General features: G+C 46.0%; 1 protein-coding gene across 1 annotated transcript in view; it reads right to left on the bottom strand.

Annotated features, from left to right (window-relative positions):
- Positions 1 to 24,488, bottom strand: part of LOC135918083 (DNA mismatch repair protein Msh6-like) — a 564,077-nt gene that overhangs the window by 53,340 nt on the left and 486,249 nt on the right. The window contains exon 28 of the mRNA XM_065451744.2: positions 7,308 to 7,397. Within this exon, the coding sequence (XP_065307816.2) occupies positions 7,308 to 7,397 (90 nt within the window). The remainder of the gene's footprint in view (positions 1 to 7,307; positions 7,398 to 24,488) is intronic.

Genomic DNA, 24,488 nt, shown 5'->3' with positions numbered 1-24,488 from the left:
CTACTAGCACCGTCCATCGACTTTCAGGTTAACGCAGTTATGACACTCCGCAGTAACAACCACTGTGATCTAGTAGCTGCCATGATTGCGTCAATCATTACACGGGATTCCTGCTCTCCACGGCAGGTGAGATTAAAGAAAACCTTGCATCAAACACTCAGCTGCAACTATAGCGTTATTAAATTAGGTTCAACCGCATACATACAACTGGTACAGTTGTATGTTTAAATTTGTCGTGACAAGAAACATCTGAACATTTTTTTATTTTCTAATTTCGAACTGCACACTACCACTGCACCTATACTCCACCTCACAAGCCATTTGCGACACTGTGGAACACATTGTCTACTCCCTGCCTGCTTGCCATCCTGTCAATACACACTCCACGGTCGGTGGATTGACGTAACAAATCTTTTGGCATTGTAACCATAGGCTGCATCTACATCAATGTGACATGTGGGCTCTGCTTCATCTGTAAGCTTTCTCAGCAGTATGGAAATATGGAAAAGCATGGAAGAGGCCTTTGCCCTGCAGTGGGCGTAACTAGGCTGATAATGATGATGCTTTAGGGACAATTGTCCTGATTTATTAATGCTGCCAAGCCCACAAGCCCTTAAAGTAATTGCCAACGAGCATTTTGACGCGATGGGACAGTTGTGTTGAGGAGACATCGAGACAAATCAGTGCCCTGACAAGGTCACTTTGGAACAAATAGTTGCAGAAATAAGGGGACTGAAGGAATATATAGCCGAGGTGAAAGGGACCGTTGATAAAGTTGAAGCAGTCGTGTCTACTATACCAGAGCTTTCAAAAGGATTGTAAGAATCAGAAAGGGAAATATTGAGCCTGCACTTCACTTTGAGCAGCATGCGTAAAATATTTATCTGGAAAATTGTAGTACAAAAATGATATTGACGGTGCAGGAGTTCTGCACCGGTGTTTAATTAAATGCAACAGTGAGGGCTCCGAACCACAATATTGGAAAACAGTTGACCTCGTCTTCTTTCGTTCTCGTGCTGCTAGCACATACCATGGATGGATGTGTGGATGGAAAAACTTTATTGACAGTCCTGAGATAACCGATTATCGTGCAGCGGGCCACTCCCACATTGGGGCGTGCAGGTAGAGCACATTGTAGGCTCTCTCGACAGCCCAGAATTGGTCCCCGTAGTTGGCGCTTGGCCCATATCATCATCACCATCAGCCTTGTGAAGTTACTGATCACTGGGGGGCGCCACCGCGTCGGTCAATAATAAGGCACACATGACTGGGCTAGTCAGTGCATGGTATGCCCTTGACTGGCGTGTTTTACTTCACTAGTGGCCGGGAAATGTTCTCCGGATTATCACAAGCCTGTTTTTACGTCCACTGCAGGATGAAGGCTCCTCCCTGCAATCTACAATTACCCCTGTCTTGCGCCAACTAATTCCTACTAGCGCCCGTGAATTTCATAATTTCATCGCTCCATCTAGTCTTTTGTCGTCCTCAATCGCGTTTTCCTTCTCTTGGTACCCATTCCGTAACCCCAATAGTCCACTGGTCCACCAGTATCTAACCGGTGCATTACATAACCTGCCCAGCTCCATTTTTTTCTCTTGATGTCAATTAGAATATCGTCTATAGCCGTTTGCTCTCTGATCCAAATCGCTCTCTTTCTGTTTCTTAATGTTATGCCTAGCAACCTTCGTTCCATCGCTCTTTGCGCAGTCCTTAACTTGTTCCCAAGCTTCTTTGTCAGTCTCGAAGTCACCGCCCCATATGTCAGCACAGGTAAAATGCACTGATTGTACACCTTCCTTTTCAATGATAATGGTAAGCTTCCAGTCAGGAGCTGGCAATGTCTGCCATATGTGATCCAACCCATTTTTATTCTCCTGTGAATTTCCTTCTCATGATCAGGGTTCCCCGTGATTAATTGGCCTAGGTAAACGTACTCCTTCACAGACTCTAGAGGATGACTGGCGATCCTGGACTGTTGTTCCTTTGCCCAGCTATTTATCATAATCTTTGTCTTCTGCATATTAATCTTCAACCCCACTCTTACACTCTCTCTGTTAAGGTCCTCAATCATTTATTGTAACTTGTCTGCATTGTTGCTGAATAGAACAATGTCATCGGCAAACCGAACGTTGCCAAGATATTCGCCGTCGATCTTTGCTCCTAAGCCTTACCAGTTTAATAGCTTGAATACTTCTAATCACGCAGTGAATAGTATTGGAGAGTGTCTCCCTGTCTGAACCCTTTCTTTATAGGTATCTTCCTGCTTTTCTTGTGTAGAATTAAGGTAGCTGCAGAACCTCTATAGATATTTTCCCAAGGTATTTACGTAAGCGTTCTGTACTCCTTGATTACGTAATGCCTCTATAACTGCTGGTATCTTTACTGAATCAAATGCCTTTTTGTAATCTATGAAAGCCATATAGACAGGCTTATTGTAATCTGTTGATTTCTCGATAACCTGACTGATGACATGGATGACATGTTCCCTTGGTATATTTTACACAATATCGGGAGTAAGCTAATGGGCCTATAATTTATCAGTTCTTTAATGTCTCCCTTTTCGTGGATTAGTATAATGTTTGCATTCTTGCAGTTTTCTGGGACCCTCGCAGTTGGTAGAGATTTCATATAGAGACCCGCCAGTTTTTCAAGCATTATGTCCCTTTGATTAAATCGACTGTTATACCACCTTCTCATGCTGATCTTCCTCGTTTCATGTCTTGCGAGGCCCTTCTGACCTCATCGCTAGATATAGGAGGCGTTCCTGTATCCTGTTCATTACTGCTTCTAATTAAGGTATCCTGACTCTTCTGGGTACTGTAAAGGTCGGTATCGAATTCTTCTGCTGCCTTTACTATATCTTCGAGATTGCTGATGATATTACCCTGCTTATCTTTCAGTGTATACATCTTGGTTTGTCCTATGTCAAGTTTCTTTCTCACCGATTTACGGCTTCTTCAGACTTTTTCACGTTATAGTTTCGAATATCCCTTATTTTCTCCTTGTTGATTAGTTTTGACAGTTCCGTGAATTCTATCCTGTCTATTGAGTTGGACACTTTCATTTTTTGTCGTTTCTTTATTAGGTCATTTGTTACTTGGGAGAGCTTGCCTACTGGTTGCCTTGGTGCCTTGCCTTCCACTTCAATTTCTGCCTCTGAAGTCAACCTAGTTACGGTTTCATTCATTAGTTCTATGCCATCATCATCTCTCTGTTCTAAGGCTGCATATTTCTTTGCAAGCACCAGCCTGAATTTGTTTGCTTTTGCCCTTACCACCTCCAGGTTGACATGTTTCTTCTTCACCAATTTAGCTCTTTCTCTCTTCTAATTGAGCTGAATCCTAGCCCTCACTAACCTATTATCACTGCACTTTACTCTACCTATAAATTCTACATTCTGCCCTATGCTGGGATCAGTAGACCGTTTGAAGTAAATTTCATTTTTTGTTTCACCATTAGGGCTTTACCAGGTCGACTTTCTGTTGCTACGCTTCCTGAAAAAGGTGTTAATTATTCTCAGCTTATTGCTTTCTGCGAATTCTACCAGCATCTCTCCTCTAGCATTTTTAAAACCGAAGCCGTAGTTGTCAATTGCCTGTTCACCCGCATGCTTTTTCTCCACTTTTGCATTGAAGTCCCCCATTACTACCGTATACCGAGTTTGCACTTTTCTCATTGCTAATTCAACATCTTCATAAAACTGATCTACTTCCTCATTATCGTGACTGGATTTTGGAGCATATGCTTGTACTCTTATTAAGTTTGATTAAGAGTACACCTACCCTCTCATTAATGCTGTAGAATTTGTTGATGTTGCCCGCTATGTCCTTATGAATTAGGAATCCTACTTCGTATTGCTCCCTATGTGGTATACCTCTATAGCAGAGGACGTGTCCGTTATTCAGCAATGTATAACTCACCAGTTCTTCTAATCTCACTAAGGCCAATGATATCCCAAACAATGGGTGATATTTCCTCAAAGAGTCCTGCTAAGCTAGCCTCACTCGAGAGGGTTCGGTTGTTGAACGTTGCAAGGGTCAGTTTCCACTGGCGGCCTGTCCGGTCGGATCCAGAGATTCTTAGCACTCTCTGCTGCGTTACAGGTCTGACCGCCGCCTTAGTCAGGTGCTCCGCAGTTGCTGGGGCCCGAGGGCAATTGTGTAATTGAGTTAGCCATTTGGGAGCGGGTGGTCGAATACTGCACCAGGGAGGCCAATTCCTGATCTAGTGAGGGAGTGTCTTGTTCAAGCTTTGTGGGCCTTCCTAATTTGGTTGGACCTGGATTAGTATAGCCCCACTCGCTCTCAGCATTTTTTGCCGGTGACAGGCATCACTTCAAGCCTGCAGAAGTTGTGCACTGGAGCAGGTGAATTTCAAGCTGACCATCATAAAATATATATATATGCATATATATATGCATATATATATATATATATATATATATATATATATATATATATATATATATATATATATATATATGTGCATAGGGTGATTCGAACTTTCTGACTATGGCAACCAAGCATTCACCATAGCTCAGTCAGATATCCCGCAGGCGGGGAGGCTACCTTATTGTCGAGAAGTACAGCCCCGAGGGCCCTACATGCCTAAAAACTTTGATTTGTCTGCGATAAAAGTGTTTTCCTGATCGCGATGGGTAACTCAATATAAAACGATTTCTAAACGGTTTCGGCCTCATAGTTCTGGAGTCACATGTGTACAGGTGACAAGGTGTAGTACTGCTCAATGGTTCCAACATCGTGGTATCGGAGTCACTCGTACGCATGCGGCCATTAACGCGCCTTGATATACGACACATTTTCGGCAAACTTGAACAATACTTAAATGTAGTGTGGAAAAAAAAAAGAAGATGAGAAGAAATAAAGACTTTCAGCGCTTACCGGGAATTCACTAGTAGCGTGTTTAAGGCCTTACACCAAACAACTCACGGTCTCGACTGCCTGTCTCACATATTGGAGAAGTCATTCCTAACGAGGTGGAACTGATACTGAATCGCGGCCCAAGACTGAGGCACCAAATGAGAGAAGGATGCCTCGGAAGAGACCTTCGCTCAAAGGAACAATTCTCAGAGTGGAGAGACGGGCCGCTACAATGGTGCTGAGCTGCGCATAAGAAAGGCTTCCTTGGAAGGCGGCCTTTCTCCATGGTTGAAAAGCATCCAGACGTCCCCTCCTTCAAGCGGTCGGTTAGACATTGTTTCTACAGTTTGTGCAGGGAATCTATCAAATTACCTATTACCGGCGTACTTGCATTACTTGTAATTCAGCAGTTGCGAATGTGCGCTCGTGATCTTCTTGGGTACAAATGTAAACTCGCAAAAGCTAATATAAGTGCGAATGTACAGGAAATAGATGGGTGCGAACTACGACCTTCTTTACATGATGAAGACCTGTATTGTGAACTTTGCTACTGTGGTCGCTACATTATTTTTCTTATGATGTTCGTGATACTGTAAACTTTCTCATCATATTTTCTGTTCCTTTCGCACAACAATTATGATTTTTTTTTTTCTGCGGTACGGAGCCCATACTTCTATTCGTGTTTCAAATAATAATAGAATGCACAATGCGCTCGCTTTCATACTGTAACATAAATCCCCAGGGTAAATAGCACCGCCCCGGTGCTGCCTAAGGTATATGGTCCTAGTCCGAGTGGTAGGGCTTGAGCTTCAATATGTGTACAAGTTACGTAGACGGGGCCGCAGACGGGGGGGGGGGGGATAATGCCAACCTGCTGTTCATGATCTGACAATGCCTGCCAAACGCACCCCAGCCCATTTTTATTCTTCTGATTATTTCAGTCTCCTGATCCGGATCCGCGGTCATTACCTGTCCTAAGTAGATGTATTCCCTTACCACTTCCAGTGTCTCTCTACCTATTGTAAACTGCTGTTCTCTTCCGAGACTGTTAAACATTACTTAGGCAATATCATCAGCGAATCGCAAGTTACTAAGGTATTCTCCATTAACTCTTATCCACAATCCTTCCCAATCCAGGTCTCTGAATACCTCCTGTAAACACGCTGATAGGTGCTGGTACAGTGAAGTATGTAGCAGTGAAGCAGCGACAATTAGCGGCAGTTCTGCAGAAGTGGGCTTCACACGTAATTAATAAATGCTTGTCGTGTTGCTATCAGTATTGCTCCTTTATATCGATGTCTTCGTGTACAGATGTTCTTTCCCTCACATAACTATGTTGTGTGCTTGAAGATTCCCTTTATTCATGGCCAGCAGTTTCACAGGAGCTCTGAGGACCAACAGAAGATAAAATCTTTAAGGTAACAGAAATGGCTGTGTCTGTAGGTGCACGATTGCTGTTCCAAGTGCAAGGTGCGAGCTGAGAGCCAAGGTATGGGCAGTATTAAAATGACACGAGATGCATGTCTGAAATATTGTCACGTGGTGGTGACGTTGAAGAACACAGTAGCAATACTGTGAACGTCAAAGCAATATGGTTTTTTGGATTCTGTCGCATAAGTGCGCTTTTGTGATCGGATGTTGGTGGTTCCACCACATGGTGCTCACTACGCATGTTCCTCTAGTTTCAGCTGTCTATAAAGGAGTGACGCAACAAAATGATGTCAGTTCAGAGTAGCCTGTTGTCTTTCTTGTGTCTGTTGTTTTGCGCTAAACAAAGTATTCATGGATTCGCACCAACTAGCTCTCCGACACATTGTGCTGGCCAAAACTAACCTTTATTGGGTGAACCTCTGCCCACAAAACAGGCTACAATTATAGCACAACGATAGTGGGGAACACGCTCGGCGATCGTCGAAAATCTGGTCAGCAGGTAAAGCGCGTCGGCTTTTATACAGCAGTCGTCGAATGTTCCAGACTAATCGTTGGGATCCACGTGCCTTCCACGAAGTTCTACACCATTCGCGTCACGTGATGAAATCAGATAACACAAGGTTCAGCGACAACAGACAGTGGATAGAAGCATCGATAACTTTCCACAAACTTCGAATACATGCAGGCGTGTCCCGCGCTGTGCGATAACATTTGTTAGGCGTCGAAACGTGGTCGCCCGATAAAGATAAGTACACGTGTCAATATCATGAAATTTCAAGCTGATATAAATCCCAAGGTCTTATTTTTCCATGCTGCAGGCATGCTCTATACCCAATTGCAACCTTTCACCCCTACTGTAATGTCAACTGGGCCAACGCCTAGTTCAAGTAACTCAAGTAACATTAAAATAACTAAACGACCACTGCAAAGGTTTCTTTGCCGGGCGCAAGAATGCAGCAAAGCTGATCCCTTGGCTAAACACAGCCACGAACTTACCTAGCTCATCAAGCAACACCAAAGAGTGTTGGCTGGCATGCCGCAAGATTGCCGAAGTCTCGTTCACTTCCACAAAGAAGGTGCTCTCACCTGCAAACAGAGAAGGTTCCTACATCAAGTGGTTGCAATGTTTAGTGCACACAACATGCAATTATCCTTTCTGGATTTCCACTGTGCATACATTTCATGCTTCCATTTGGCATGTTTTGCTCGTTTGAGTAACCATCATCATCATCCTAATTTATGTCCACTGCAAGACGAAGGTGATCTCCAATTATCCCTGTCCTGCATTAACCGATCCCAACTAGCGTAATACGTTTGTACACTTCAAGATGATTGATAAACTGTTATGTTATGTTATTCATAAACTCCTTGTTGGATCTGGTGTTTGTGTTAGATAAAATAGGTGCTTATACCGTTAACCTTGCGAATGGTATCTCTGACCACAAGATGATTACTGTTTCAATCACAGTGGGAACAAGTGTTTGTTTCAGGCCCTACATCCCTGTACGCATTAAGGATTACGGACATGCGAATGATGTTTCCATCTTTGAATACCTGGACTCTGCGTTTGGCGACATTGAAATTGATTTCCATACTAAAACAGTAGAAGAGTTGTTGCAGAACTTTAAGGTAATTGTACAACACTGCGAGGACACCTATATCCCTAAACGTGTAAAGAAGACAACGCACCAAAGCCCCTGGATAACCAGGAACATAATTCATATAAAAAGAAAGATAAAAAGGCTACGTAAAAGCAAAAATAAATCTACTCGGGTTTAGCGACTTCGAGCTGAGTTGAAGCAAGCCCTGCAGGATTCTGAAAAAAAATTCTTCATTGACACGCTTAGCCACTTCCTCAGAACATCACTGCAAAAGTTTTGGCGATACTTCAGTGATAGGAAGGAAGAAGTACAGGAAATCAGGAAAGAAGATCAGGTTCTGATAAACAAAAAAGATATTGTAGAACGCCTTAATCACTTCTTTCAGTCTGTGGATGACATCATAATTACACAGGGGGGCGTATTTCAGCAGCTATTGAATTTAGATGCAAAAGAAAGCGTATGGACCAGATGGCACAGTGACCCAGTTTTTTCAAAGATATGCTGAATGGGCGTCGTGTTACTTGACACTTATGTTAGAAAAATCATTGCAAACTCATTCTGTACCCCAAGATTGGCGCAGTGCAATAGTTATTCCGGCGTTTAAAGGTGGCAATCGAACAATAGTGAATAATTACTGGCCTATATCTCTTACATCCATTTCTTGTAAACTTTTGGAACACATAATAGCTAAGCATATCATTCGCCATTTAGAAAATAATTCTTTACTTTAACCAAACCAGCATGGATTCAGAACATGCCTTTCCACTACCACGCTACTTGTAGAGAAAATTCATGATTTTGCAATGGCGAATGATGCCAGAGAGCAGATTGACGTAATCGCCATAGATTTTGCCAAGGCTTTCGACAAGGTGCCACACAAAAAGCTGATTTACCAACTGAAAACAACCGGCCTTAATGCCACTATAATAAAATGGATTAAAGCATACTTAACGAATCGCAACCAGTGGTCAGAATGGATGGTCATGTCTCTGGCTCACTGGCAATACTCTCAGGTGTCCCGCAGGGATCTGTCCTGGGACCGCATTTATTTTTGGTGTATATTAATGACATTTCTGCAGTGGTGGAACCAGATGTACATCTTGAACTGTTCGCGGATGACTGCTTATTTTATTCTACTGTATGAAACACTGCAGATGGTGCAACAAATGGAGTAAGGAAATAAATTATTCTAAATCAACATATACACACATTACCACACAAAAAAGGGGGCCGTCTTTTGTTTCCATACACTATTGGTGACAAGTGTCTGATGAATATTAGTCAGTTTAAATACCTGGGAATAACGATACCAGAAAGCTTATCGTGGAGCATACATATTGTCACGTGGTGGTGACGTTGAATGACACAGTAGCAATACTGTGAACGACAAAACTAACTTTTATTGGGCGAACCTGTGCCCACAAAACGGGCTACACTTATAGCACAATGATAGCGGCGAACACGCTCGGCGATCGTCGAAAATCTGATCAGCGGGTCAAGTGCGTCGGCTTTTATACAGCAGTCATCGAATGTTCCAGACTAATCGTTGGGACCCGCATGCCTTCTACAAAGTTCTACACCATTCGTGTCAAGCGATGAAATCAGATAACACAAGGTTCGGCAACAACAGACAGCGGATAGAAGCATCGATAGCTTTCCAGAAACTTCGGATACATGCAGGCACGTCCCGCGCTGTGCGATAGCATTTGTTAGGCGGCAAAACGTGTCGCCCGATAAAACAAGTACACGTGTCAATACCCCCTTCTTAAAAAGCATCGACCTGATGCTGCAAACAAACGAAAGTAATAAATAAGCACTCGTAGCAAAGAAAACAAAAAACAAAATACGGAAAGTTCGTTAGTGTCCGTAAAACGGTTTAAGACGCAACCACGTGGACCACTTCAGGTCGTGCACGACGTCGCTGTGAATGCGAAATGCCGTCTGCACGACCTCATAGTGCAGTGCGCCAATACGTCGGATGACCTCGTAGGGTCCGAAATAGCGTCGCAATAGTTTCTCACTCAGTACTCGTCGGCGTATTGGGGTCCATACCCAAACACGGTCGCCGGGCTGGTACTCGACGAAGTGTTGTCGGAGGTTGTAGTGTCAGCTGTCGGTCCTCTGCTGGTTCTTGATTTGCAGGCAGGCGAGCTGTCGGGCTTCTTCGGCGCGCTGGAGATAGGTAGCGACATCAAGATTCTCTTCGTCAGTTATGTGCGGCAGCATGGCGTCGAGCGTCGTCGTCGGGTTCCTGCCGTAAACCAACTTGAACGGCGTGATCTGTGTTGTTTTTTGCACCGCCGTGTTGTAAGCGAATGTTACGTACGGCAGAACGGCATCCCAGGTCTTGTGTTTGACGTCGACGTACATTGCTAGCATGTCGGCGAGGGTCTTATTCAGCCGCTCCGTAAGACCATTCGTCTGTGGGTGGTAGGCAGTTGTCCTCCTGTGCCTTGTCTGACTGTATTGCAGAATGGCCTGGGTGAGCTCCGCTGTAAAGGCCGTTCCTCTGTCGGTTATGAGGACTTATGAGGACTTCTATAACCGTATTGGGAGGGTCTTATAATATCAAATTTATCGCAAAAGGATACCATGCAAATGTAAATAAATTTCTTCATTACATGCACTAACATGTTCATTATTCCAATTGGTCTATCGTTACTTTTATCTGATTTGCTACCTTTCTTATAAATTGGCCTAATTACTGAGGTCTTTAAACCATGCGGAATTATACCTGTTTCGAAACATCTGTTTAAGATAAACAATATTATGTTTTGCAGATGATGGAAATTGCACTTCATATCTCGCACTCTTATTCGGTCATAACCTGCCGGTTATGACCGGCAAGAAGAAGAACATAACGTTTGAAGAACATAACGAATTCCTCAGCCTTGTTCTTGACTACATCAAGAAAGCTGGACTGGTTCTAAAATAAAAAAAATGTCGGTTTGGTGTATGTCAAACACTGGTCCTGGGACACTTAGTCGACAAGGATGGCGTCAGACCCGATCCTCGTAAGATTGAAGCCGTGAGCTCCTTCAAGCAACCGCAGTCAGCATGAGAACTTCACTCATTCATTGGCCTATGCTTGTATTTTCGTCGTTTTGTTTCCCAGTTTGCCGACATTGTTTACCTGTAGACAAGTATATTGCAGCAAAATGCGTCCTTCAATTGGACACCAGAGTGTGATGCATCATTCTCTCAACTGAAGTTTATACTAATGTTAGCACCCCTCTTGCGTTACTTCGATCCATCTTGCCCGACTGAAGTTCACACTGATGCTATTGGAACGGGGATAGGAGCGGTGCTTGCACAACGCCACAGTGGCGCAGAACATGTCGCATATGCCAGCCGTTGCTGAGCAAATCTGAACGCAATTATACGGTTACGGAACAGGAATGCTTGGCAGCTGTTTTCGCCATACAGAAGTTTCGGTGTTATATTTACGGTAGACCATCCAAGATTACCACTGACCATCATGCTTTATGCTGGCTGGTCGGTTTGCATGATCCCTCTGGTCGCCTCGCATGTTGGGCGCTGCGCCTCCAGGAATACGACTTTCTGGTATCGTACAAGAGTGGCTGTTGTCACGCTGACGCGGCAGACTGACGCGGCAGATGTTCCCTGATGCGGCAGACTTTCAGCAAGAACAACGGAATGATCTTACCCTTGAACCGCTTTTTGTCGCCACCCGTACTTCTCAAGGCAGTGGTTGCTTTACTGACCGTGATATGTTGCTCTACAAAACTAATTACTTCGGGCATGGAGCGCGTTTTCTGCTTGTTGTCCCCAAGAGTCTCCGCTCCGACGTTCTACGCACCATGCACGATGATCTGACATCCAGCCATTTTGGCTTCGTATAAACGTTACACCGTACGCAAGAGCGCTTTCACTGGCCCAAGATGTACGAAACAACTAAGCACTATGTCGCTAGTTGTGAAACATGCCGTCACAGGCGACCGACCACTGCAGCCCCAGGTCCCCTTTGGCCGTTGACACTGCTCAGAACGCCATTCGAGCAAGTAGCCATTGACCTTTTGAGTCCATTCCTATAATCTAACAAGAACTGATGGATAATTGTCTACGTAGACCACCTTACACGCTATGCAGAAACTGCAGCCATACGGTCTTCCACCGGTGCTTGCGTGGTGGTCTTCCTGCTGCGTTCCTTGGTCCTTCGTCATGGTCCATTACGTGTTCTCATCAGCGACCGTGGTCGCCAGTTCACTGCTGATGCCATTGAAGAGTTACATCGTTTGTGCACTTCACAGTTCTGTCATTCCAAGCCGTATCATCCACAGACCAATGGCCTCATTGAAAGGACACACAGAAGGCTGACCAACATGCTTGCCATGTACAGCTCCTCCACTCACAAGAACTGGGACGACGTGCTGCCCTGCATCACTTACACATACAACACGACGAAACACGAAACCATGAACTATAGCCCATTTTACCTCCTGAATGCAAGGTTACCGCGAAGCCCTCTGGACACTTTCTTACCGTTCTTTCTGCACAATGATGACTCTATATCCAAGACTTTGTGTCTCGCCAAAGAAGCCCGTCTAATAGCTCGTCTTCGAACCCTGGCCTTGACAATTCATTCGAAAGAGTGATACAGACACGTGTACTTATCTTTATCGGGCGACCACGTTTCACTGCCTTACAAATGTTATCACAAAGCACGGGACGCGCCTGCATGTATCTGAAGTTTCTGGAAAGTTATCAATGCTTCTATCCCCTTTCTGTTGTTGCCGAACCTTATGTTATCTGATTTCATCGCCTGATGCAAGTGGTGTAGAACTTTGTGGAAGGCACGCGGGTCCCAATGATTAGTCTGGAACATTCGACGATTGATGTATAAAAGCCGACGCGCTTGACCCGTTGATCAGATTTTCGACGATCGCCGACCGTGTTCGCCACTATCGTTGTGATATAAGTGTAGCCTGTCTTGTGGGTACAGGTTCGCCCAATAAAAGTTGGTTTTGTCTTTCACAGTATTGCTACTGTGTTCTTCAACGTCATCACCACGTGACATCAGGTGGAGGGGCTTTTTGTTCATGTACCAGACGCCCCTGACAAGCCGTGATCCAAGCCCGGACCGCAAAGAGAACACCAATGTAGTGCCGGACCATCGAGCAAGCCGCCGTCTTCAACAGCTGCCCCCAGAGCACGGACTTCTACCTGAGAAGACCAAGAAGATTGTGGCCAAGGCAACCCCAATGGCAGCCCCAGTGTCCCACATCGTGCTGCAGCAGCCCAGTGAACCACCGATGTTCTGCGGTTCCACATTTCAGGACCCGGAAAGCTGGCTGGAAACGTATGAGAGAGTCGCTACGTTTAACAGCTGGAACAGTAACGACAAACTGCGACATGTCTTCTTCGCATTGGAAGACGCTGCCAGGACGCGATTCGAGAACCGCGAAGCCACCTTGACGACCTGGGACCTGTTCCGAAGCGGCTTCCTGCAGACATTCGCAAGCGTCGTACGCAGACAATGAGCCCAAGCGCTATTAGAATCCCGGGTGCAGCTACCTAATGAGACAACCGCGATCTTCACGGAGGAAATGAGCCGTCTATTCCGTCACGCCGACCCTGAAATGCCCGAGGAGAAGAAAGTACGCCTACTCATGCATGGTGTGAAAGAGGAACTTTTTGCCGGAATGGTACGAAGCCCACCGAAGACCGTCGACGAGTTTCTTCGCGAGGCCACTAGCATCAAGAAGACAATCGAAATGCGAAACCGGCAATTCGATCGCCGCACGAAGTCTACAAACTACGCCGGGGTTAAATCACTCGCTACCGACGATCTACGTGAGACTATCAGAGCGGTCGTACAAGAGGAGCTGCAGAAGTTCTACCCAAGGTCGCAGTCCCAAGTGGATCCAATCGCTGAAATCATCGAAGAAGAGGTTCAGCGATCACTTGGAGTCCCTGAGGTGCAACCACAATCACCGCAACCTCAGTCGGAAGCGATGACCTACGCCGCTGTCGCCCGCCGTCAAGGTCCCCCTCCGCGACAACGCCAGGGCCCTGTAACGCTGCGATTCCGTCGTCCATCGCCGCCAGCACGCCTACCCGTCGCCCAGCGCAGCTACGCAAAGAAGACGGACATTTGGCGAGCCCCCGACCACCACCCGCTCTGCTACCACTGCGGCGAAGCCGGCCATGTGTATCGCCGATGCGCATATCGCGACCTGGGATTGCGAGGGTTCACCGTCGACGCACCGCACCCTCGGGAAGGTGAACGCCCTCGTGACATCGCCAACTATCTCGCCGCTACTCAGTGGAGCCGTGGACGACCGCCCCGTTCGGTGTCACCAGGCCGCTACCTGTCGCCACAGCGCCGACCGTACACCGGCCCAGCCCGGGGCCGCTCTGCGAGCCCATATCTGGAAAACTAAAAGCAGCAACCGATGGCGGTGCGGTTGCTCTTCATCGAACTGACGAAGATCCTTCGCCGCCGCCGAAGACACGGAAGAGACCACCTCGACGACATAATAACGACACGCCACCGTCCCAACGAAGTCAGGAAGCCAAGACTACACCGACGAAAAACGACGACGCGAAGTTCCAACTTCAGTTCAACACGACACAGCCGTGATCCGACGCCAAGACCTAACTGCACCACCAGACAAAGAACCACCGACCGGCCACGCAGTTACCGCCTTAGTGGACACAGGGGTTGATTACTCCGTAATGAGTGGACACAACGCCGCCCAGTTGAAGAAAGTTAAGACCGCATGGGAAGGCCCTCAAATTCGGACCACTGGACGACATCTCATCACGCCGACTGGAATCTGCACGGCAAGAATAACCATTCATGACCGGACTTACCCTGCCACCTTCGTTATCCTCCAACAGTGTTCACGAGACGTCATTCTTGGTATGGACTTCCTGAACCAACACGGTGCGATCATTGACCTGAAGTCGAAGTCAATAACGCTGTCGGCAGATAAAGCGATACCGCCGGAGAGCCCTCGTAGTCACCATGCCTTGAGTGTGCTCGAAAATCAAGAGACCATGAAATTGCGTCGCAAGAGGGATCGCTCGACTGCATGGAGGGAAAACTGAAGTGTTGCTCAACAAGGGCATGACGATTGTTGATCAACAAGGGCATGACGATTGTTGATCAACAAGGGCATGACGATTGCGTACATCGAGGACATTATGGAAACCAGTAATGTGTTTGTCCTCTCGGATTCCGCCGCATCTACTCCGACGACCATGGTTCCCGAACCAGACTACGACACTAATCTAAGTCTCCCCGTGATTAAGCAACAGCAGCTCAGAAGTCTTCTCCGACGATACAAAGACTGCTTTTCGACGTCATCGAGGATTCGACAAACACCAGTTGCAAAGCATCGCATAATCACCGAGGAGTGTGCTTGACCACTCCACCAGAGCCCTTACCGAGTTTCGTCGCGAGAACGTGAAGCTATAAGAGAACAAGTAGACGAAATGCTGCACGACGACGTCATCCAGCTGTCGAAAAGCCCGTGGGCATCCCATGTTGTCCTGGTGAAGAAAAAGGACGGAACCCTACGTTTCTGTGTCGATTACCGTCGTCTTAACTAGATCATGAAGAAGGACGTATACCCCCTCCCACGGATAGATGACGCATTGGATGGGCTCTGCAACGCTAAATACTTCTCGTCGATGGACCTCAAGTCTGGCTATTGGCAGATAGAAGTCGACGAAAGAGATCATGATAAGACCGCCTTCATCACCCCAGACGGCCTCTACGAGTTCAAGGTTATGCCAGTGGGATTGTGCTCGGCGCCTGCAATGTTCCAGCGCATGATGGACACAGTTTTAACAGGATTGCAGAGGCAGACCTGTCTCGTTTACTTGGATGACGTCGTTGTCTTCGCTGGGAATTTCGACAATCACCTTAGGTGGCTTGCAACAGTACTAGAGGCCATCAAGTCATCAGGGCTCACTCTGAAGCCAGAAAAGTGCTGCTTCGCTTACGATGAGCTTCTGTTCCTGGGCCATGTCATCAGCAAGTCTGGAGGCCCGACCCGCAAAAGACAGCTGCCATCACAAAGTTCCCGCAGCCCATCGACAAGAAGGCAGTGCGTAGATTTCTTGGCATGTGTGCCTACTACAGGCGATTTGTCAAGGACTTTTCAGGCATCACTGAGCCGCTGACACAGCTAACTAAATGTGACGTCGAGTTCAAGTGGGAAACGCCGCAGGCCGACGCATTTCAAGAACTCAAACAACGCATGCAGTCGCCGCCCGTACGTGCGCCCTTCGACGAGCACGCCGGTACTGAAATACACACTGACGCCAGTAGCCTAGGCCTCGGTGCCGTCCTAGTCCAGAGAAAAGATGAACATGAAGACGTGATAGCTTATGGTAGCCGGTCGTTGTCAAAAGCGGAAGGCAATTATTTTACAACCGAAAGGAATGCCTCGCCATCGTTTGGGCTACAGCGAAATTTCGCCCTTACCTATATGGCAGGCCATTCAAAGTGGTCAGCGATCATCATGCGTTGTGTTGGCTAGCTAACTTAAAGGACCCTTCAGGACGGCTGGCACGGTGGAGCCTCAGACTACAAGAATACGACATCACTGTAACATACAAGTCCGGACGAAAACACTCAGATGCCGATTGCCTGTCACGTGCCCCCATTGACCCACCGCCGCAAGATGACGAGCATGATGACGCCTTCCTTGGAATAATAAGCGCGGATGACTTTGCTGAACAGCAACGAGGAGACCCGGAGCTAAAAGCCCTAGTCGAGTATTTAGAAGAGCACACCGAGGTTGTCCCTAGGGCACTTAAACATGGATTGTTTTCGTTCATGCTTCAAAACAATCTACTCGTGAAGAACTCACCAGTCCGCGCCAACTACCTTTTTGTTGTTCCGTCGGCGCTGCGTCCAGAAGTACTGCATGCCCTACATAACGATCCGACCGCTGGGCACCTCAGTCTCTCCCGGACGCTATCGAGGATACAAGAAAGGTATTACTGGCCGCTCCTCACCGCCGATGTCGCCCGTTACATCAAGACATGCCGAGACTGTCAGTGATGCAAGACACCACCGACAAGGCCAGCGGGTAACTACAGCCGATCAAGCCTCCTTACAGACCTTTTAGGCAGATCGGGATGGACTTGTTGGGACCGTTTCTGACATCAACTTCCGGAAATAAGTGGATCGTCGTGGCGACGGACTATCTCACCCGCTTCACTTAAACTAAAGCTCTACCGAAAGGCAGCGCAGCCGAAGTGGCGAAATTTCTCGTCGAGAGCATCCTGCTGGTGGTGCTCCAGAAGCCCTCATCACCGACAGAGGAACAGCTTTTACAGCAGAGCTCACGCAAGCCATTCTGCAATACAGCCAGACAAGTCACAGGAGGACAACTGCCTACCATCTGCAGACGAATGGTCTCACGGAGCGCCTGAGCAAGACCTTCGCCAACCAGCTAGCAATGTACGTCGACGTCGAGCACAAGACGTGGGATGCGGTCCTGCAGTACGTAACATTCGCTTACGACACCGCGGTGCAAGAAACAACACAGATCACGCCATTTAAACTGGTTTACGGCAGGAACACGACGACGACGCTCGACACCATGCTGCTGCACGTCACTGACGAGGAGAATCTCGACGTCGCTACTTATCTCCAACGTGCCAAAGAAGCCTGACAGCTCGCCCGCCTGCGGATCAAGAACCAGCAGAGGACCGACAGCCGACACTACAACCTCCGACGACGCTTCGTCGAGTACCAGCCCGGCGACCGTGTTTGGGTATGGACCCCGATACGCCGATGAGGACTGAGTGAGAAACTATTGCGACGCTATTTCGGACCCTACGAGGTCATCCGACGTATTGGCGCACTGGACTATGAGGTCGTGCCAGACGGCATTTCGCAGTCACAGCGGTGCCGCGCACGATCTGAAGTGGTCCACATGGTGCGCCTTAAACCATTTTACGGACGCTGACGCACTTGCTTATTTTTTTTTCTTTGCTACGAGTGCTTTTCTTTATTACTTTCGTTTGTTTGCAGCATCGGGTCAATTCTTTTTAAGAGGGGGGTAATGACACATGTACTTATCTTTATCGGGTGACCACGTTTGACCGCCTAACAAATGTTATCAGAAAGCGCGGGACGCGCCTGCATGTATCCGAAATTTCTGGAAAGTTATCGATGCTTCTATCCGCTTTCTGTTGTCGCCGAACCTTATGTTATCTGATTTTATCGCCTGACACGAGTGGTGTAGAACTTTGTGGAAGGCACGCGGGTCCCAATGATTAGTCTGGAACATTCGACGATTGATGTATAAAAGCCGACACGCTTGACCCGTTGATCAGATTTTCGCCGATCGCCGACCGTGTTCGCCGCTATCCTTGTGCTATAAGTGTAGCCTGTCTTGTGGGCACAGGATCGCCCAATAAAAGTTAGTTTAGTCGTTCACAGTATTGCTACTGTGTTCTTCAACGTCACCACCACATGACAATACGACGACTGTCACGTACAAGTATCGTTCAAAAAAGGTGACTTGGCTCTTCTTTGGACACCGCAACGCAAGTGTGGATTGTGCCAAAGTTCTTGTCACAATTTTCAGGCCCATTTGTAGTTGTGAATCGCCTGAGCAAGCTCACTTACGTCATAGCTCGCCTCCTGTGCAATGATTGGTGATCAAGCAGAACTCAGCTGACTCATATTGCTTGCCTGAAGCCTTTCTACCCTGCTTGTCAATCCTGACTTGCCCCACAGGCTTTGTCTGCTTGCGGGGAAATGTAACGGATACGAAAGGCAAGTACAAGAAGAAAGAGAGAAGTTGAAGAGAACGAGGAGTTTGAGAGGCCGGACTCCACTACGATCACGCTACGATCATCGTCCATCTCCTGTAAATAAAACCATTTCTTCGCAACTCTTCGTAACAATACGTTCAAGGCAGGGTTTTGGAGCACTTATCGCTACTGTCATCGATGTCATGCCAGTGCGTGAGGCGGTACTGTGCTACTGTCATCGGTATTGTGCCTGTGTGTGAGGTGCTACTGTGCTGTTGCTCTCTGCTACGATGGCGGTACTGGCTAAATGCGCGAAGGGCGCGTCCAAGTGCTCCGTGACCAAAGTAAAAATTTTCAAGGCACTGAAAGACAGGGCTTTCAGGCAAGAGGTGATGCGCCAGTTGAACGTAAAAAGATGCACACTATCGACATAGCATGTCAAGAATGAGCAATTTCCTGCCGATCAGAACCGTTTATGAACCACAGCCCACCCATCCTTGGAGGAAGCATTGTAGCGTAGGATTGCTGCATTTGACACGAAGCTGCTTTTGAGTGCACCACTTATCAGCATGCAAGCAGAGAACTATGCATTCCGATGAAGATTGATTTGTTCAAAGCGTCACAAGCTTTTGCGAATTTTAAAGACAGGCCTGGCCTTGTGTTTAAGACCATGTGTGGGGAGAGAGTTGAGGTGGACGAAGAAGTTTAGTTAAAGATTGGCAAAACGTCCAGCTTAAAAAGCATGTGGCAGCCAGCCTGTGACCAGAACAAATACCGATTAAATGGCACTCTTTTTCAGTGCTGCTACACAAAATAATTACATTCAAAGGGGACCCTTTGAATGTAATGAATGGACTGGTGGTAAAAGAAGCACGGTGTGGGTGACAGTGCTGTTGGCAGCAAACATGATGGGCATGGCACGCCTTTGACTTCTTGTCATTGGGAAGGCGCCGAAACAGAGACGTCTTTACAGCACCAGGCACCTTCCTGTCGAGCACCATGCGAATTGTAAAGCATGGGTGACTTTGGACATATTTCGTGCCTGGCTGGATCGACCATTCGGCGCAAAGAAATGCAAAGTGCCGTTCATAGTGGACAATTGCACCACACACTGCAATGTGGAGGCGATCCGGCTTGCGTTCCTTTCTCCCAACACTACTGCTGCCCTTCAACCGATGGACTAGAGGATTATCCGATTTGTCAAGAAAAGGTATCACAAGCAAGTGTTGCAATGCACGCTTCTATGCACGGACCGGAAGCAGCAGTACAACACTACACTTCTGAGTGCGATACATAGTTTGACGCACATGTGGGCAAATACAGAAGTGGTGGCAAATTGTTTTATACATTGTGGATTTGTGCAGGCTGAGGAAAGCCCAGAGCCTGTAGCGCCAGAAGAAGAGGAGGACAATGGGGAATTCATTGGCCTGCTCGCCTCCAAAGGTCAGCTTGCCGACTATGTGGCCAATGATGACGGCACTGTCGTCACTGGTCAGTTAAGCGATGATGAGATCATCAGCGATGCTCCCGGTGTGGTGGATTAAGCGTATAATGAAGACAACCCATGCGATGTACTGCAACAGAAGCTGCCAATGCTCTCACTGTTTTAGAGGAGTTTTGCTATGACGCTCTGTGAACTACACTTGCAGTGGAGGGATTGTCGCAGGTCCAAAAACTAGTCTTTTCTGCCCGGCTATCTGCGAAAAAGCAAACGAGCATCACCGACTTCTTTACAAGGTAAAGGTATGTAATAAAAAAAAATTGTAAATGTGCAGTTTTTGCTGCTCAATGATAATTCAACATATAATTCGGACATTTTCTTTTACTCCTTTGAGATTTGAACTAATGAGGCTTTACTGTATCAGTGCGAGTTCCTCACCAAGATTGATGACCCTCGAGATAAATAACCTGCTGGACCAAAAATAATCAAGGTCACACGCAGGTGCAGTGGAGGTGCTACTCTAGTTAGGTGCGTCCAAAGGGGATCCTCCATCATGCAGATCCCTGCCCCCGAAACATGCCGGAACTTCTATGTTCACAATATTGAGCACGCAACTCCCCCTCTTTTTTTCACTCTTTGTACGAGTCCTTTTGAATGAATCTACATATAAGCACATCTGTGGAAGAGGGTTCTCCATAAGGTTGCCAACCATCCCAAATTTAGCAGGACACTCTCGACTTTTGAGTAAATGTCCCGTTTCTTGGCTGGACCCAATCAGGATGGCCGAGTGTCCCCGACTTTTGCACTTTTTCTACCGGATAACAATAAATAGACTAGATTTCATTTTTATTATGCTAGGGTCTACATCCGAGCTAGTGGTTTAGCGACATTTTAGGGCAGGTAAAGTGCAAAATAATCTCCAATAGGATAAGGGCAACACCGGACTTTAGTCAACCAAGGTAACAGACTGGCTTTAGGAAGGGATATTCTACAATGGATAACATACATGTCATTAATGAGGTTATCGAGAAATCTGCAGAGTACAATAAGCCTCTTTATATGGCTTTCATAAATTACGAAAAAGCATTTGATTCAGTACAGATACCAGCAGTCATATAGGCATTGCGTAATCAAGGAACACAGACTGCTTACATAAATACCCTGGAAAATATCTAGAGATTCTACAGCCACCTTAATTCGAATCAAGCAAAGTAGGAAGATACCTATAAAGAAAAGGGTCAGACAAGTCGACACAATCTTTCCAATGATATTCACTGCGTGCTTGGAAGAAGTATTCAACCTATTAAACTTGGGAGGTTTAGGAGTAAGGATCGATGGCAAATACCTCAGCAACCTTCGGTTTGCCAATGGCATTGTTCTATTCAGCAACACTGCGGATGAGTTACAACAAATGATTGAGGACCTTAACAGGGAGAGTGTAAGAGTGGGGTTGAAGATTAATATGCAGAATACAAAGATAATGTTAAATAACCGGGCAAGGGAACAAGAGTTCAAGATCGCAAGTCAGCCTCTAGGGTCTGTGAAGGAATATGTTCAACCTAGGTGAATTAATCACAGGGAACCCTGACCGTGAGAAGGAAATTTACAGAAGAATAAAAATGGGTTGGATCGCATACGGCAGACATCGTGAGCGTCTGACTGGGAGCTTACCGTTATCATTGAAAAGGAAAGTATACAATCAGTGCATTTTACCGGTGCTGACATATGGGGCAGAGACTTGGAGACTGACAAAGAAGCTTGGGAACAAGATAAAGACCGTGCAAGGAGCCATGGAACGAAGAATGCTAGGCATAACCTTAAGAGACAGAAAGAGAGCGGTTGGATCAGAGAGCAAATGGGTGTAGGCAATATTCTAATTGACATCAAGAGAAAAAAATGGAGCTGCGTAGTTCACGTAATGTGGCGGTTAGATAGCCGTTGGACCATTAGGGTGACAGAATGGGTACCAAGAGAAGGGAAGCGCAGTAGAGGAAGGCAGAAGACTAGGTGGTGCGACGAAATTAGGAAATTTGCGTGTGCTAGTTGAAATCAGTTGGCGCAGGACAGGGGTAATTGGAGATCACAGGGAGAGGCCTTCGTCCTGTAGTGGACATAATACAGGCTGCTGCTGATGATGATGACATACAGAGCGCTACTTTCAACTAAATTTATTATGCAATAAAAATCTTTTATTTGCATTCACCATTTGTAGCCACAGCACATGCATCAGAAAACTTTCCATATCTAGATAACTGGCCGCCATCGCGCCAAGGCGACGTCCATGCTGCACACTAAGATAAAACCATGCCCACATAGAAAGCAGTGCCGTGACAAAGAACATGACAACAAAAAAAGATTGCAGCTCAACAAAGGGAGGTTGTTAAAAAGATAAAAAATAACAATGAAAAAATTGTATAAAAATAATATAGCGCCATGAAATGCTGAAAGCACTTCTCCGGGAAATAGAAAGTTAAAACATGTGGTAAAAGCGGTGTAAAAAAAAAACCTAGACACCAAAAAGGAAGCACATGTGTAAAGTATCTATAGGAAGAGAAAAGAAAGTGACAGGAAAAAACAAAGATGAGAATAATTGGAGAAGCTGGTGCACTGCATCACTTATTGTTGCAGGTGATAAATTCCTTTTTATAATGCCTTACAGCTCGTTTATGCATTTTAATTTTTTATGTTCTGTTGCACTGTCACAAACATAGAAGCGGTTTTGTTTTTGTCATGGTTGTAGTTCTGTTGCAGGTGCCAAGTGTTCACAGTACCTCTACCTGTATTGGTAGCCGTGTTGGTTTGGCAATTATAACGCACATTTCTTGTTCAACATCGCAACACAATAGGACTAAAAAAATGTTTTCAACTTTTTTACACGCACTGACAGCAGCTTCTGGCACTGACTGGGTCAACTACCCCTGCAGCCACCACTTGAGAGTGGGCAACCCTAGTTCCATGGCACTCTGGCTAAGCTAGTGGGGTTCCCCAAGGCCAAAAAATTTGAGAGCCCCTCTGCTCTAAGGGATCCTCTAGACTTTGGTCATGTCACCAACAAAAAATGATGTTGACAAAAATAATTGATGGTTGTCTATTGCCTTTCTTTTTTTGTGCGGTCTCTTTCTTTGGCAATGTTTTTCAAGATGGACATCGAAGTAATATCTTAAGCATTGCTTTCACACAAACATTTTATTACAATGTGGATATACTGACAGGTGGAGAAAAACAAAAGAGACACTGACCGAGCTGAAAAAATTAAAAAGATGTTTCAGCTTCCACACAAAACAAAGTTTCTGTGAACAAGGCTTTCGTGTGAGAGCCGAAACAGCAAGTTCTTAAATAATTTTTTCACTTGGGTGTCTGTTTTGTTATTTGCGATTATTCTTCCTGACCAGATGAGATTTCGTCCGATTTCATAAATACTGACATGTGACTGTGCTCCTCTAAACCTGCATCCTAAACTTATACCCCGACACAGTTGTGTCCTGCCTGCATAAGTGTGCAGGATGAGTCTGTCTACGAGCATGTATATACAGACGCCTTCTACTTGAAGCCAATTTGAAGCAACATCTTTCTACACCAGTTCTTCATTATTGCCTCTATGGCAGGCACACAATTCGCATCATTACACGTAGCAGCTACACATCGGAAGCATCTCCATTGCTCAGATCTAACGGCATTTTATCGTTACAGAAATTAAATAAATACTCACTTGGACTACTTGTTTATAAATCTGTTAACGGAAAGCTCCCATTCCCTATAATTACTACCAGCCAGTATCCATATTCCACGTCTACCCGTTTCGCTTCTACCAACAGCTATTTACTACCAAAACCTAGAACTAATTATGGTAAATTTACTACTAATTTTTCAGCCACACTACTTTGGAACTCATTACCGTGTCATATTAAGATATCCTCTCATTTTTACACATTCAAGTCAAACCTTCGTAAATTTTTGCACTCAATATAACAATGTGATCGTTATCATTTTATTAATAAGTGCTTTGTGTCGTTAATGTTTTACAGCGTAAGCAAGTGACTAACTTAATATGGTGTCTTTTGTGTTTTTATATAGCTGCTTTGTATTTATATATCCTACTCACTTGTAATGGGAGGTCCGCTGTACAGTCTGTTGACTATGGGACCTCCCTCTGTATGTATGTATAATCCCCATTTGTAACCTTATTAATATGCAAATAAAGAACTCTTGAACAGCACAGCTGTGAACCAACAAGACTCACTGTTGAGATAATGTCTGTATTTGGGGATCTAAAGTTACGGCCCGCAAGCATTGCCATTCTCAATGTGGCACAATATTTTAAACGCATAGTAGCACATGCAAGGATCATTTGGGAAGGATTTGTGCACTGTACAAGTACAGCAGACCTTC

Source organism: Dermacentor albipictus, chromosome 3 (assembly GCF_038994185.2).
Source record: "Dermacentor albipictus isolate Rhodes 1998 colony chromosome 3, USDA_Dalb.pri_finalv2, whole genome shotgun sequence".
Lineage (NCBI taxonomy): Eukaryota > Metazoa > Arthropoda > Arachnida > Ixodida > Ixodidae > Dermacentor > Dermacentor albipictus.
This window is presented reverse-complemented; position numbering and strand designations above follow the sequence as displayed.